General features: G+C 47.1%; 2 protein-coding genes across 4 annotated transcripts in view; one reads left to right on the top strand and one right to left on the bottom strand.

Annotated features, from left to right (window-relative positions):
• The window catches only part of ARHGAP4 (Rho GTPase activating protein 4), a 46,815-nt gene extending 38,031 nt beyond the window's left edge, over window positions 1-8,784 (top strand). For all 3 annotated transcript variants that reach the window (XM_079958680.1, XM_079958681.1, XM_079958682.1), the window contains 5 exons: window positions 352-505; window positions 4,503-4,589; window positions 4,773-4,928; window positions 6,948-7,029; window positions 7,152-8,784. In XM_079958680.1, the coding sequence (XP_079814806.1) occupies window positions 352-505; window positions 4,503-4,589; window positions 4,773-4,928; window positions 6,948-7,029; window positions 7,152-7,376 (704 nt within the window). In that variant the 3' untranslated portion in view covers window positions 7,377-8,784. The remainder of the gene's footprint in view (window positions 1-351; window positions 506-4,502; window positions 4,590-4,772; window positions 4,929-6,947; window positions 7,030-7,151) is intronic.
• LOC307206028 (caveolin-3-like) lies at window positions 8,778-15,326 on the bottom strand. The gene is made up of 2 exons (XM_079958846.1): window positions 15,076-15,326; window positions 8,778-9,796 (listed from the first exon to the last, which is right to left on the bottom strand). Exons 1-2 carry the CDS (start codon window positions 15,217-15,219, stop codon window positions 9,446-9,448), a joined length of 495 nt encoding a protein of 164 aa, XP_079814972.1. The 5' UTR covers window positions 15,220-15,326; the 3' UTR covers window positions 8,778-9,445.
• Window positions 15,327-16,603: the final 1,277 nt, after the last annotated feature.

Here is a 16,603-nt window from a genome sequence, read left to right as displayed (position 1 = left end):
TTATTCCAACCCATAAAATAACAATGGCCATTTCAGAAGCCACTTGAAATAATATTTGACCTCCTGTTTAATAATGTGTTATGGATGCTCCCTCTTTTTTTTATGGACACGCAAGTACCAAAACTGGCTAGATCTGCTTTGTCACCAAGAATTCTCTGGGGTCATAGTCTAGCTCAGGCTTTGTCTTGGCATCTATCGCAAGCAGTTGACAACTACCCTGAGTTGGGCGAGGTCCTTGGGAAGAACCCTCAGTCCTCCATTTAAGCCACCATGTTTCTGCAGAAACATCTTGCCCAGACCCAAATTGAGAATATGTCCAGCTTCTGGTCTTGTGCCTTCTTGCCCTCCCAGAGTGTGACTCCCAGTCCGAGATGGTGCCTCGCTCTGTTTCTGCGGTTCAGCATGAGGAGCGCTTTACGCCACAGCGAGTGGGCCCAGTTGGCTGGCGGCGAGGTGAGCGTGGCAACAACCGGGGACTAGTGCCTCCCATTGTCCTGCCTGACAGGTGAGTGGCACACCTTGAAGGGAAGACTTGGGGAAGAGCGTGGCAATTGGCCCATGTGAAGAGAGTTACTTACTCCTAAACTGTAAAGCTAGGTTTAATGAAATAAGCTGGAGAAGTGGAAGCATCAAGGTAGCCGGGGGTGAAGTCTTCCCGAAGTCCTCTCTGCTAATCAACCAAAGCACATTCAAAACACTGGATGAGTGCACTCCCTGGGATGGGTGTTAGTGGGTCCCTAACTCTTCATCTCCCACTGCAGCCCCAGTTCATATCACTATATAGATATGGTAGCTCAGTGACAGAACTTTGCATGCAGAAAGAACCTGGTTTGACCCCTGGCCTCTCCAGGTCCCACCCAGAAGAGAACCCTGTCTGTAATCTAGACAGTGGTGCTCAGTCCATGTAGACAATACTGACTGAGGTGGACCATTGGTCTGATTCATTAAAAGGCAGCTCCCCTGTGTTCCTATGCTGTTGACACTGGGAACGCAAGGGAGGAGCTCCTTCTCAAAAGCCAGTAGAAGCCACACGGGGCCTGGTCGAGATGAGGGATGTGGCTGGGGGCAAAGAACTAAAGCTACATCCCTGCCCCCCCCCCCGCCTAATATGCCTGGATTCTGGATTCCTTTCCCCTTTGACTGCAATTTACTTTATAAAAAGCCACTTGCTAATTGCATGAATGGCGTCCTGCCTGAATGTTGGGGTGTCTCCACTCTTGGGCTGTTGTTTATGCCCCACAGCAACTGCAGTTCACTTGTCTTATTTGGAAGAAGCGTTCATTCCCTCCCTCTTGGGGGCGGGTTTGCCAAAAGACGTTTATGGAAACCTCTGGCACCATCAACTGTCCTATTACCACAGCCTTCGTCTTTATCGTTTCTTTGGGGCTGTCCTACTATATACAGCACCTCATTGTTCCAGGCAGCTAGTTGTGACACCTTGTAAATGCTTTCCTGTTTTGAAAGGGAAACACTTTCCTTTGCTGAGGTGGCTCTTTTTACTGCTTTTGAAGCCACACAAGCAGGCTGCCAGTCACTAGCTAATATGCTGGGCCACAGCATGCGGGTTCCTGTGGGTCACTTGTGGGATGAGTAGTGGCACAAAACGTATGAGTCATCTCAGCGAGACTACGCAGGCCTCCCCTGTAGCCCTGAAGCCATGCCTGGACTCAACTGCAGAACAGAAAGGAGCTGTTTACAAGACAGGCCACGTTTACCACTGACCAATAACCGCAGCCTGTGGGGAAGGAAAAGGGTCTGTGGCTTCCCTCAGTCCAATTAAGGCTGATATGGATTTCCTGGGCCAAGTTACTTTGTGGGTGAGTGGGAGCTGGGTTGCATTCTCCTCTCTGTATTATCGGAGTTCTGCATTTTGCCCAGAACCCACAAGTGCATTTGTGAGTTAAAATGTGCCTGTCTCTTTAAGGAACCTTTTGACCTTGTTCCAAGAAGCAGCTTTTTACAGAGCTGAAGAGCTGTGATGTTCTGTGATGGTGCTGTGCCAGGCCTGGTCTAGGCATGCAGGAGCCTGAGGTCATAGAGTCCTTAGGTGGCAGATTGGGCTGCATTGGTTCAGGCTGGGGGTGGGAAATGACAAGAAGAAGAAGAAGAAGAAGAAGAAGAAGAAGAAGAAGAAGAAGAAGAAGAAGAAGAATGCCAGTCTAACAGCAAATTATACATTTTAGATAGATTTTTAATATTAGTATCTAACAACTCCATTTCCAATTTTGTTTTTTCCGTTGCAAAACCATTTTTCTTATCAAGCTTATGTAGCACCCTGCTTGTGGTTAATGCTTAGCTGGAATGAAATATTCAACGCAGCAATAGAGAAATTAAAATAATAATTTATTTGTCAGACAAATAAATGATAGGCACAGTGGTATATGGTTACCAAAGCTCTGCCTGCCCTCCAGCCCTGATGGCCAGCACTTATATTTCCTCAACCCAGCCCCCTTGCTCCTCCTTTGGCTGCCTCTGTCCAATCAGCCTGGTTGAAATTCCTATTGGCTGTTTGCTAGAACCAATCATAAAAGATACACCCATTTCCTATTACCTTTTATGGGAGACAAAGAGCTATATTTCCTTCTATCCACAAATGGCAGACAAGTAGCCATATATCTTACATTTGCCTCGACAAGGCACCTTAATTATCAGATCACCTTTTGCCCCTGTTGCCCCTGCATTCCAAAACAAATGGCTAAAACAAATGGCTCGTGGTATTAAATTCTATCTAAACAGAGATCTTGGGTTCACATTCTCACACACCATCAATGAAATAAGAATCTAACATAAGAATCTAACATTTCTTACTTTCTAAATCCTTTGCCTAATTACATTAAGCCAACAAATTTCATACATAACATAAATAGCTTTTTAGAAGAAAAGGCCTTTGCAAAGTAAAAGGAACTCAGTAAAAAAACAACAACCAGCTTTAAAAAAAGCCTCTTTAAATTACACCCTCCTTTCCCAGCCAGTTGCTTTTCCCATTAGCTCTCCCCAAAATTTATTGCCTTAAACCTTAGGAAAATATGGCTAGGGTCTGATGGGAGGCACATGGTATTATTTTCTGTTAAGCAATAAATCTTACTATTTACCAACTCTTAATTAGTGTTTTTGCAGCTTGATTGTATTCTGTAATATGTAGGGTCAGTGTAACCTTTGCTCCCAGCCTGTATTTCCCTTTTACAACTTTGAGAAACTTGTCTCCTGTTACTGCTATAAATCAGGGGGGCCCTGTTCAGGAGGATAAACAACTGCCAAAGTACTTAGCCAGCTGCTTTTCTGCCTGGCATGAAACATACAAACATTTGCAAATATATCTTTAAGCTCATTTTAAAATACAGGCCTTGATCAGATGCCTCACTTATACAACTCATTGATCTGATAATATTGTAACCATCCATCCAGTTTATCTTTAATTTGGTCAAATGGTCTTAATTTAAATCCTTCATTGTGCATGGTGTTCTTTTATGTGAGAGAATGTTTCTTAAAAGGCAAGTTCCTCCATTTGCAGCCTGAAGTAGCACAATCCAGTCTACCACATTGGGACTCTAGGGCCCTTATTTTGCTGCCTCTGTCTATTTAAATCATAAATTTCCTGGGTAGATCAGCTAACAGAAACACTGAAAAACAGTGCTTGATATGTTCGTGGCCCAGGGAGCAAAGGAGGAGAAATACATTGGAGGGTAAAAGCCTGGTAAAAGCATAAAGGGGTTTGATATAGAAATATATTAGTGTAGGCACCAGGCGAGCCTCCCTGGGGTGAGAATTCCACCAGTGAGATGCAGCTATGAAAAGGATGCTCTCTTCAGGGGCCCTTGGTGGGTTTACCTGATACATAACCTCCGAGGCTGCTTGATGTGAGAGAAGGCAATCCCTCAAGTTTCCAGGTCCCAAGCCATGTGGGGCTTTGAAGGTAAGCACCAGCACTCAGCTGCATGTGTAGACCAAGATTCAGGAGGAAAGTCCATGGATATTTAGAACTAATGGGCAACAGAGGGTCATAAAGGTACTGGAAACAGGTGCCCCATGATGCTCCTATATAGTGACTTTTTATTTCCAAGAGGACTAGAGACTTAGGGTGCATACACAAATCGTGGGAACTGTAGTTTGTTAAGGCTATTGGGAATTGTGGCTGTTGGCAGGGTAAACTACAGTTCCCATGATTCTTTGCAAGAAGCAATGGGCTTTAAATATATGGTGTGTATGCCGTGGCAGAAGCTTGTTTGTTTTGAGAAAAATAAAAGGGAAAAGAGTCAGGGTCCTTACAGCAGTGGGAGTGCTGGGTAGATGCCCCTCTGTGCTGAATAGTTACTTCAGGACTCCCTGTTCCTCATGGGTGGGCTAAGCGAAGTTAGTGTTTGCAGCTCCCCACTGTGGCCGTGCTCTGAGGACCTCTAGAAAGGTGACTGTGGGGAAGCACCTTAGGCTAGCTCGGGAGGAAAATTCCTCCCACCGGCTTTTTTTAACAAGTTTCTATTTCCCCCTGTCGCTTACCCTGGCAGCGAGAAACAATCTAGCCCCCGGAGTTCCAGGTTAGAGATTGACACGGGACCCTCTGTGGATGAGCCGCTCCCTGAACCCGCCAGCAGGTAGGAGAAGGTGTGGCAGACAGACCTCTTCCCAGGAAGCGGCAGCATCTCAGCGCTGGCTGCGTGGTGGAGGATGACGGCACCTGTAGGAACGGTTGCATTCCACCCCAGAGATGGCTGAGCCTGGGCACCTTGGGGCTGGATCCGTCTTATAAGCAGATGCTCTTTCTCTCTCTTTCCCAGGCTGCGGATGAATTCGGATGCGGGTGGTGGGGGTCGCCAGCGTGGTGGAGGGAGCAGCCCCATCCGCAAGCTGGCATCGCCCTTCATGGATGGGGGCCGCCTGGCCTTCCCCCTCCTGCAGCCTGCCCACTCCAGGACCTTTCACCCAACTGAAAGGTGAGAGCAATGAAGAAGAAAGCATGGGTAGGTGGTTGCAAATGTGCGTTAGATGGATAGCAATCTCTCCATGTATGATCTAGTTGAGATTCCTGCATTGCAGGGGCCTGGACCTTCCAACTCTACAATTCTATGACTCTTGTATTACCAGGTGTCAGGGACTGGCAGGGTGTGTAGCAGAGGCAGGGGAAGGGCTCAGCCATTTGTGGGGTTTTGTGCCTCCCACGAGGCAGGAGTCGGGGCTGGAGGAAGGGAAGAGGCTGAGCAGTTGGAGACAGGGGAGGAGGTGCAGAACACGCCAGGAGCAGAGGAAGAGACATGTCCTTAGAGAGGTGGCTGGTAGAATCCCCAATCCCCTCCGCCCTCTTCCCTGCTGTCTCCAAGGACCAGGAGGGGTTTGAAGAGGCAGGCACAGTGGCAACAGCCATGTAGGAGAAGGCTGTTTGCACACATCCCATCAGGCAAGAGTACCTAAGTTTGGGTGGAGATGTGGTCGCCATTCTGCTCAACAGCTTGGAGCACTAGCCTGGGGAGGGGATGCCAGCTGCTTAGCCACCAGAAGCGAACGTGAGTGTTCGGTGCACCTTAGGAGCTACCACAAGTTCATGCTTTGTAATAAAGAATTAAACTGCTGTCTGTCTGTCCTCCTTCAGCTGGGTGTGCTCAGGCCATCAGAGCTCTAGTAAGGTCCATGGGAAGCCCTTGCCCAGGGCAGAAGAGAAGGAGGTGGGTTGCTTCTCATTAGAATCATAGAATTGTAGAGCTGGATGGGACCCGAGGCTCATCTAGTCTAGCTTCCTGCAATGCCAGAATTGCCACTAAAGAATCCCTGATAGATGGCCATCCGAACTCTCTTTTGAACCTCTCTTCAAACTGCATTGATGATACCAGAGTGGCCTGGGATCTGGCCACGCAGAAGTGACTCCACCACTCCGGCAATGTAATAGTCGGGCCTTTGGTTAGATCTACAACCTATGCAGCAGATGAGGTGGCAGAGTCTTGGAGTGGTAAAGTGACCGTAGACATGAGATTCTCATTTTAGAATCAAACATAGGAAGAAGGCTTATAACAAGGAACACCACTGGTCCATCTAGTTCAGTACTGGCTACACTGACCTGCAGAAGCATTGCAGGATCCCTGGCAATGCTGAGGATTGCCCCGGGGATTGCATGCAAAGCAGTTGCTCTGCCATTGAGCTGTGTCGCTGCCCCATGGATGCTTCCTTACGTTAAAAAACAACAAAGCTCACTGCAAGTTGAAATCTTATATATATATATGGGAGAGCATTCAAAAATGGTTTTCCTCTGTAGGCAGATTGAAATGGAACAGTCCATTCTGCCATCTCATTCTGCCACTGCTTGAGCGGATCCAGCCATAGGGATCCATTAGTAGGGAAAGAAGAATCAGATGAGCAGCAGAGGTGCAGGTAAGATGATGCTGGAAAGATCAGGGAGAGTTTGGCAAAGTGAATTTTATGCGGAAGAGTAACATCTTGCTGAAAACATAAGGAATGCTGTTACTGACATCATAAGCTTGTCAGAGCAGTGTCAGGAAAAAACCAAAGGAGGCAGGCAGTACTTGAGTTTGTATGGAACAGTGATCCAGAGTAGAAGTAAAGGCATCTTCCCTCTGTTAATCTGTTCCTTTCTTCCACAAAGATAAGGAATCTCCCTCCACAGATTTATAGTGTAGCCTGATAGCTAGCTAGCTCTCTCTCTCTCTCTCTCTCTCTCTCTCTCTCTCTCTCTCTCTCTCGTCATTGTGGTTAGAGAAGTAATTTGCAAAATGCAAAGGCACCTTAAGTCTCTAGCATACTCTTCCCCCAAGGAAATGTGCCCTGTGACCCTGCCCATAACTTCCCATCACTCTGGGAAATGGAAGCGCAGAACAACATAGCTGAGAGGCAAGCAGAGAAGTGCAGAGATTTAACTATGTGGACTAGAATCCTGATGATTCAGTTAGGGACAATAGGAGGTCTTAAATTTGATACTCTCTTCTGTGCTGTTTGCTTTGCCCCAGGCCAGAAGTTAGCCCACGGCCCTGGGGAGTCAGCAGCTCAGAGAGGCAGGGGCCTATGGAGAAACGGGTGGAAGTAGATAAGGTAAAGTGCCAATCATTTTCTCTCTTTCTCCTAATAGAACATTTCTGCTGCCTCTGCAGTTCCTCTCCCCCCCACCTGCCCTGATCCCTCACCAGTCTTTTTCTCTATTTCTCAATTTTTAGGAGGTTGCCAGAAATATGGATTCTGTGTTCAAGGAACTTCTTGGAAAAACGTCTGGCTTGAAGCACATGGGGGTTGACGATGCCCTCACCCTCCCTGAGCAGCCAGAGCCCTCAAAGGGCACCCCCGCTGGCAAGAAGGGAGCCATCCCTGCCAAAACGGTCTCTTCGAACAGGGTGCTCCTGCGGGGCAGAGGGGTCTTCAAATCCTCTGGGAACGGAGAGTGAGCCAGACTCGGGGTGGGGGGAAGTGTCCCCAACATGTCTTGCCCAATACTGTGATAATCTTCCCCTTCCCCTTCATCTTCTGAATACCAACTCAGGGCAGATGTGTGAGTGTCTCTCTCTCTCTCCTGTTACAAAATGATTTGGGAGGGTGGTGATCTGATTTTTATGGGAGTTTAATTTCAAGCCGAATGCGTTAAGCGGAATTTGCTATCCAGTGCCCTTGTGCACCCTGGAGGCGAGTCTGGAAGTTTTAATGTTGTGGATTCGGGTGTGTGTGTGTCGGGGGTGGGGGTGGGGAGCTGCTTTAAACATATGGCAACTTTTAGGATTGTCTGCCCCCACCCGTTCCGCCTCTCCTCTGCTACCCGTGGTTTGCACTTGGATTTGCATGTGAAAGTGGTGAGGTGGGGGACCAGGGTTCCTTTGGATCTGTTCTTGGCTAAGGGTGGGTGGGTGGGGGGCTAATAGTGACTAGTGTGGGTTACACTGCAAGGTGTTGAAAAGGAGGATTCTCTCTCTTGTATGTTTGTTCTGTTCCTGACATGATTCACACAAGCCCTCGCCAGCTGTGTTCTCTTCTTCCCTCTCTTCCCTCCCGCTTCCCAACCCCGCAATGTATCCCTTGTTGCTTCTCACATTTGTCTGGATTTGTAAAACTCTCTCTCCCCCCCCCCACGTTGTCCCCGGTGCAACCTCATCCCTGTGCGCATCACCCTTTTACATTGGGGCAATAAGTAAGGGGACATAGTTGGGGGAGGGCATCCATGTGCCAATATTTCCCTTGCATTCAAGGAAGGTCTACTTTGTTCCTCTCTCTCCCTTTTTTTTAAATAAAAAGTCTGAGCTGCTCAGTATTAATCAGGGCTGTGTGTAACTCTATGCTTTAAAATTCTGTGCCAAGAAAAGCTGAATTCTTCAACCTGTATAAATTATGCAAATCAAGCAAACTTGCGTGGAGTCTCTTTCATAATTTATTCTGCTTGGGCTAGTCAAAAAGAGGGGCAAGCATCTGTACAGTGCTCTGAGATTCCACCCCATGGAAATCTTACTAAGCCACTCCTGTGGCTTCTAAAATATCAACAGGCTTTGGACCACACACTTTCAAGCATATCTTTGCAGCCATTAAGGCTAGAAACTTGCTTTAATTTTTTTTTTTTAAAAAAATACAGCTGAGATTCTCAGGAAGTGGAATTTAGTGGCCAATACCACATCCTGTGCCTTTTTGGTTCTCTCACAGAATCACAGCATACACACAGCCCTGGTATTGATTCTCTTCTCCATTACCAGAAACAATTCTGTACTGTGATCTCCCCCTGCTGTCTCTTGCAATAAACTGGATTTGTAAACTCTCCGCAGATAGCACCCTCCAGCTGGAATTTTTTTATGGAATAAACACGGCACTGAAGGATCTCTTGGGCTTTATTTTCATACCATGCAGATTTGTTTTTGTTTCTTTTAACAAAAGGAAAATAGTCATCTTTCTTTTCAAAGCAGGAATTGACACTAGTGGCTGAACTTGGATTTTTGTAACTGTGCAGTTGCCACAGTGCTGCTGTTTCCCCTGCTTGGAAAAATAAGTGCTGAAAGGCTGTCCCTGATGGCACACCGTAGCTTCAAAGGGACGAGAGAATAGATGGATGAAACCTTCTGTCTTGTGACTGTCGGTCCTAGGAGAGGATGGAGCTAATCGCAACATGAGACATGATGCTTTAATTCTGTACACAAAGGAATTCATACTGTGGCACACTGTGAGACAGAGGGCTGCTTCATGGGGGCAGAAATAGAAGACAGACAGATGCATGACCCATAGGGCATATCCTACTCAGAACGCCTGTCATGCCAGCCTAATCGATGAGGTTTCTGCAAAGTACTTCCCACTAGATTCTGTCATGTGTGTGTGTTTAGGGGCTGCTATTTGGATTTCCCATTCCAGACCACCACTTTGGCTTGGCATTTGGAGGACAGGGAGTTAGAGGAATAGCTCCACCAGCCGGAAGCTCCCACCTAGATCCGGCCTCTAGCTGGAGGAAGGCAAACCCCGGAGTCCTGTCCTGGTCCCAAACAGAGCCTCAGTCCTTGGCACGTTCCTTGCGCAGGGCCACTCGGAGGTCGCCGCAGACCTTCCCCACAGCTTCGAAGAGCGGGTCGCAGAAGGTGCGTATGCAGAGGGCATAGCAGCGCCCACAGCACTGCACCTCTATGAAGTAGCTCTTGATGCAAGGCATGGCTCCCCAGATGTGGCAGAAGGAAATGCAGGCAAAGAGGAAGCCCCAGAGCAAGGCGAGGGGCACGCCCAGGGCCCCCGACAGAATCCGGTAACACCAATACTTGCTGACAGTAAAAGTGGTGTTGCTCGCCTTCCACACCCCGTCAAAACTGTGCGTGCCCTCGGGCTCAGCAATCACATCTTCAAAGTCCACCTGGCAAGGTAGGGAAAAAAGCCATGAGTCAGGCAGGGCTTAATTTTAACCAGGATATGAATTTTAGAAAGTCTTGTTGAGCATCTCTGCCTCTGGGGGAGCTGCAACCAGCCTTGCAGATCTGGGTTCTAGCGTGTGATGGCTAAGTGCTCTTTGCCCATAGCTAGACATTGCACACAGCTGCATGTCACAAAATAGCCAGGCCAAAGCAGCTTCTGGTAATGGAATGGCTATGAGTAGCGAGACAGCAAGAGATGGTGCTTGCTTAAAATCCCCTCCCCAAAGCTGTTTTTTCTCTTGGTGAAGCTCTAAGCCTGTGCTCACCCTCACAGACATTTGTCTTCTACCCTATGTGGGGAGTTGCAGTCGTCAGGATAGGGTTACACAACCTCCCATCCCAGCTGCTTCAGCACTCCAAGCTGTTCCACGCAGGAAGCTGCCTTTTCCCCTGACAAGTGGCCAACTATGTTTTGTCACACACATTTGCATCATGAACATCTGAAGAGTCAAAAGGAAGCTCTTCACACAGCACATAGTTAAACTATGGAATCCGCTCCCATGAGAAGTTGTGATGACCAACACCTTGGATGGCTTTAAAAGAGAATTAGACAAATTCATGACGGACATGGCTAGCAGGAGCTACTTGCCATGATAGTGCCTCTGAAGACCATGAGGAGAGGGCTTTTCTACTCAGGTTCTGCTCACAGACACCTTTTGGGCCCCTGTGAGAACTCGATGGGATCTTTTGTTCTTAGGTGGCCTGTCATTCTGCCCTGGTTCTGCCCCCACTTCTAGAAGAGCCAGGAGGTCCACAATCAATGGGCAGAAATGTACGTGAGGATGAAACACCTTTGGGGAAGATTCTGTCCCAAACAGGATATGTGCCAGCCGACTGGCCTTTCTTGTATGTTATTCTGGCTATGTTCTCATGTTTCATTCTTTCTATTTTCCTCAATCGTTTCCTTGGATTACATGGGCAAATTTTCAACATACTGCAATGTAGTGATTTGTAAGGCTCTCTATGGCCTTGGGTCCAGCTTACCTCAAGGATCTCTCCTAACCCTATGAATCCTTTGGGCTGTTCAGGTAATCAGGAGAAAAGCTTTGCTTTGGATGGCAATTTCCTGTGTAGAAACCTCAGTGGGCTCCTTTGGCTGGTTCTGTGAAACCTCCTTCCTTGGGAAACTTGCCTTTACTGGCTCTACAGAGCCTTTACAGAGCTATGACTGTTGTTTAAGCACACCTATTTAATTTCCTTGCAGAGGCAGACCTCTCATGCACCAAGAAGAGGCACCTGCCTCAGTTAACAGAGTCGAAATCCACCATCAGAGGTGGCAGACAGATCAGACTGATGAGACCAAACCCAGAGGAACTTCTGGTAGAACCTCCTGGCGCATTGCACCTCCCTCCCCCCCCCCCCATGTTCATTTGTGGGAGAAGGATTGTCATGTAGATTTTCCGCCCCCAGCACTAAAATAGTCCCTGGACTTCTGTGCAAATGGATCATAATCCATCCTAGATTAGAGAAAGTGTGAATTTACAGACTGCTTTTAATGGTTGGGAGCTGTCCAGGTTCTGCCAAGAAGGGCAGGGTTGGTGCACAGTTGTACCTTGGAAGCTGAACGGAATCCGTTCCAGAAATCCGATTGACTTTCAAGACATTCGGAAACCAAAGTGCAGCTTCTAATTGGCTGCAGGAAGCTCCTTCAGCCAACGTTCTTTTGGGGTTCCAAAGAACGTTCGCTAACCGGAACACTCACTTCCAGGTTTGTGGCGTTCGGGAGTCAAAACGTCCGAGTACCAAGGCGTTCGGGATCCAAGGTACGACTGTATTTTAAATCCTGAGCAAAAGTCAGATTAAAATGTGAAGAGATGAGAGCAGAGCTCCCAAAGGTAGAGCAACGTGATCAGCATTAAGTGGATTAAACGTCAGCATTATCCTTCCAGAGTGCCATTTTCTTTCTTCTTCTTTTCAATCTGTCCTTTTTATAGCCTTGTTAGCTTCCTTGCACGGTGGGATAACCACCCGTTGACAGAGTCATAAAGCTAAAAAGAGAACTGCATCCAGTTCTGCTTCTGAGGGCCAAACATGGAACACAGAGAGAGGAGGCATTGCTTCCCCACTGCAGTTGGAATGACCAGACACACACAAACACACACAGCTTGGAGCCTTGGGGAGTACAATAAAAAAACACCACACCACTTGCCTGGTCACCTATGGGCAGTAAGAATTGCCATGAGGTGACCTGTAAGACTGGAAGCACTTGCATAGGGAAAGAGATTGCTTCCTTCTCTTTTCCAGACTGTACATGGGCTTGTAAAATTCATGAACCCACAAAGCATTACTGACTATTTCCTTGTCAGTGCATACTACACATTAAAGCACATGGCTTTCCCTGCAAAGCAGTGCTTTTTTCTGGAGGTACTCAAAGGTCTGCACTGCCCAGAACAATCCTGAGAATTGTAGTCTTTGAAGGGTGCTGGGAACTGTAGCTCTGAGGTGGGGGAAACTACAGTTCCCAGGAATATATTAGGGGAGTTGTATGCTTTAAATGTATGATGTGGATGCAGGAAAAATAAGTCACTGGGAATCAAACTCACTTCAGGTGTATGACATACCATATTGGCCTGAATATAAGCCTCACTTTTTTTCCAAATTCCGACCATGAAAAGTTAAAGTGTGTCTTAACTTCGTGACCTTACAAAAATTGGCTTTTACTATATCGCTGCAGACATAGTGTAAAACAGAACGGGTGTGAGTGTCTGCGGAATTTTAAGGGAGCGGCTTATATTCGGGTATTGTCTCTTTTTCCTTTCCCCCCATGAATTTTAAAAGTGCCGCTTATATTCGGGTGCGGCTAATATTCAGGCCAATATGGTAATATGTGGAATATTGCAAGTGTCTCTTTTAGCAATCTGGGGCAAATTAGCTCCTTTTAATCTAAACTACCTCACAGGGCTGTTGTTATGCTGTGAGCATTGCTCTGAGCAACATGCAGGAAGGCAGGATAAACAAGGAATCAAGTGAGGAAGCTGGCTATCTTTTTTATACAACAAATAGGCGAGGTTATAGTAATTCCACTGGGAGATGAAGATTTCATTACTTATTCTTAGGACCTCCTCCACCCTGCCCCAGTTCCTGAGGACAACTGGAGTGGCAAGCCAGGGTCCCAGTCCGCTCCCCCTCAATATAATGGACAGCAAATCATATGCCCCTGATTTGGCACCAAAGAGCATTTCTCAAAGGGCCCCATGGCCACCAATTGCCAATTCCTACCTGTGAACTCCCATGAGCCTCTGGTGCTTGGGAGAAATGAACATGGATGTGGGTCTGAGTTACAGAAATAGCCTCCACTCTGAATTTTTTGGTGGTGACCAATTCTTTCTAAAGATGAACTAGGAGGAAGTGACTGCCACTATGGGCTGAAGGACTGTTCCAGCTACCTTTGAGATATCCCATTCACTCTCCTGTTTTAATTCTATTCCACAAAAACATAATTTCATGTTTATGGAAATTTTAGCTGTAGGTAGCTTTGCAGTCCTGCACCTGAAGCTCATGTCTTTGAAATAAATGCAGTGAGGGTGTCAGCTGAGGCATCTGCACTCTGTTTCTGGCTCGGTGAGAGGTCCAGTACATTGCCATTCTCTCTCACTGCCCTTAGGCCACAAACTGCCTCCTACCTCTTTCTCCCTCCCTCTTCAAATCCTCTTCACAGCCCAATCTTTTCTGTGAAGACCTAGCTGACTCTTCCTCCCCTGCCATGCCATCTTCACCCCAGCTGCCCCAAAGCCATCCCTTGGCAACTAAGGGCTCATTCACACTTTGGCTTGTCCTGCATCGAGAAAGCAATGGGTGGTTGTCCTGCTTTCCCAGGGAAAGCCACTCTAGTTCTAAATCGGAGCAAATGGCAATCCGCAGAAAACCCAAGCTGCCTTTTGCTCCAATTGAGTGCTAAAGAGCAGGGGAAAGCAGCGGCACAAGAGGAAGTATGGATCAGCCCTACCTGTCCACAAGGACGTTGTTCTGAAACAAATATAAGCACTGAACGGACAGCAGCATTCGCTTAATGGCCATATCCACGCAGACACAGGGCTCAGCCACACTTCTGTGGTCCCAAACCTGCTCTTTACTGCTGTAACCTGACTGACGTTTGTTCCAATTCAGCAGTAAATAGTGGGCTTTCCCGGGAAAAGCAGAAGGACAAAAGAAAAACCTCTCGGACCAAGGAAAGTGTGGGTGAGCCCACAGACGAAAGGATTCTTGGAGAATTTACTCTCTTTCCCCGCAGCAAATAGCAACAGACGTTGGGCTTTTGTTTGTATCTCAGTTGGTGAAGTGCTTCATGGATCGAGTGCAGAAGAGCTTCTGCTGGTTATGCTGGAAGGAGAAAGGGCTTTAAAGAGAGCTTTGCCTGGGTCTCTCCTCAGGAGAAGGAGGGAAAGGGTGGGTCAGTGCTGGGACCCAAATGGGAAGCAACTGAGGGCCACATTTGGCCCCTAAACAGCCACTGACCTATTCTTCATCTAAGTAACTGCATTTGCTGCTCATCACTACCCATCCCTATTCTTATGTTCTCCCCTTGCTATATATATTATGAACAACATTAATGTCCTGCCTTTCTGCCACAATATGAGATGCTCAAGGCGCTTTTAGAGTGTATGTTCCATGGGGCATATATGCCACTCTCCCTTTTTTAGGGGAGTTTTGTGCCATAGCAGAGATGAGCAGAAGGTTGATCAGGATCTACAGGTATGACAGTAGGTCCCAATTGTTTTCACAACAGCAGCAACCCACCCACCCCAGAAAGGCTGGTGAAACGAAGAAAGCTTGCTAAGGAAAGGAGGGATGGATCTCCTGCCTGAAAGGGCTGTGAGCTCAGTTCTGGCACTGAAAACAAGCTTCTCCGAGGAGCACTGTCCCTTGATCTCCCCCTCTCTTCACAACTTTTGCACCCGGCTCCTGCTTGTGGACTTTAGGGTTCTGGGGAGGTGGATGGGGGACAAAGCAGATCCCTCAAGTTTTAAGTCTCACTTGGTGCACAAATGAATATTGTAAGGGGGCGGGGGATAGAGAGCTCACTCTGCTTTCTTTAAGTTACTGCAAAGGAGCATTGGTGCTATCCGCAGAAGGAATTTTCTCTTTTGTTCCTGGGCTATTTTTGAAAGCTTTGCCCACCCCCACCTCCTCGCTCCATCTGCTCTCAGTCTAAAGGGAACTTCATAATTTTGCATCCTCAGGAGTGTGCTTCTTTCTGCCATTAAAATAGGAATGCTCTCACCTTTACCACTTCTTGGTTGATCTGCTTGGGGTCTCTTTCCACCAGATCTATCTCTTTGGTGAGGGGGTCCCGGGAGTCTATCTTCCCCAGGGTCACTTCTTCTTCTTCTTCTTCTTCCTCTCTTCCTCCTCCTTGCTGGGCCATGGCTCCAGGCCGTTCCCTGCTTAGCTCCTTTCCCTCTGAAGAGCTCCAGCCAGTTGTCACTGGCTGTCAGGACGGAGCTCCCTCTCCCCACCTGCTGACTCCGTCTGGACTGCCGTCCACAGATAGGGGAGTCTGTTCTGAAAATAGTCTGCTTCAAAGCCAGAATGCATCTGCCTCTAGGGTAGGGCAGAGGTTGTTTTTTTTGGTAAGGCTTAGTATAGTTTATGGTATAGTTAATGGCTCTATCCCTTTTTTATTTCATAGTATAAAATAATTGCAATAGAATGTTGCTATGAAGGGTCTCTGTATTTGTCCATCCAGCTGAAAAGAACTATCCAGGTGGCAGCCAGGATTTCAGAAAAAATTAAAGGGTATCTGTCATATCTGGGTCACCTATATCTTGTTAAAATGAAAAAATATCTCTCCTCCCTTTTTCTTTTGCTCCCGATTACAGCATAGGGAAACTAATCACCTTAAATGTTAAAGGACAGAGGACCTCTAGATGAGATTACTGCACTGCATTAAACACGGGGCTGCCTCTGAAGAAAGTTCAGAAACTTCAGCTGGTGCTGAATTCAGCAGCCTGGTTGCTCTGGACAAGATGGTTTGAGCATATAATGTTGATCCTGGTCTGACTGCACTGACTGCCAGTTAGTTTCCGGGTTCAATTCAAAATGCTGATTTTGACCTATAAAGCCTTAAAAGTCTTAGGACTGCAATATCTCAAGGGCCAACTCTCCCCATATGAACTGACTAGGATCCCGTGGTCATCATATGAGGCCCTTTTTTATGTGCCTCCTCTGTGAGAGGCCCAGAGGGTAGCAGCACGAGACGGGTCTTTTCTGTGGTGGCTCCTCATTTATGGAATACTCTTCCCAGGAAGGCTCACCTGCTGACACCATCATTATATAACTTTAGGTGCAAAGCAGCTCCTTGCTTCTATAACCAGGCCTTTGGCCTTTGAGAAGTAGACAGGTGTTTTGAATGAATCCCCCACTCCATTGGTTTTAATGTTGTTGTTGTTTTGTATGTTGCTTTGGGTTGTCTTAGACAAGATAAAGTGACTAACAAATAATAATAATAATAATAATAATAATAATAATAATAATAATAATAGAAAATAATTTAAAGTAAGAAGGTGGAAGCATTGTTGTCCATGGTGTGCTCTCTGCAATGCATTGAACACGGGGCTGCCTCAGAAACTTCAGCTGATGCTGAATTCAGCTACAGCAAAGGCATCATTTTTCCACCTCTGCCGCGCTAAGCGGTTGGTCCTTTACCTTTCCCTCCCTGATCCTGCCACGAGATCTTGCCACGAGAGCCAGTGTGGTGTAGTGGTTAAGAGCGGTAGTCTCGTAATCTGGGGAACCGGGTTCGTGTCTCC

This window comes from Podarcis cretensis (genome assembly GCF_951804945.1).
Source record: "Podarcis cretensis genome assembly, chromosome: 17".
NCBI classification, from domain to species: domain Eukaryota; kingdom Metazoa; phylum Chordata; class Lepidosauria; order Squamata; family Lacertidae; genus Podarcis; species Podarcis cretensis.
The sequence above is the reverse complement of the archived record's forward strand: the minus strand, read 5'-3'. Positions and strand labels throughout refer to the sequence as shown.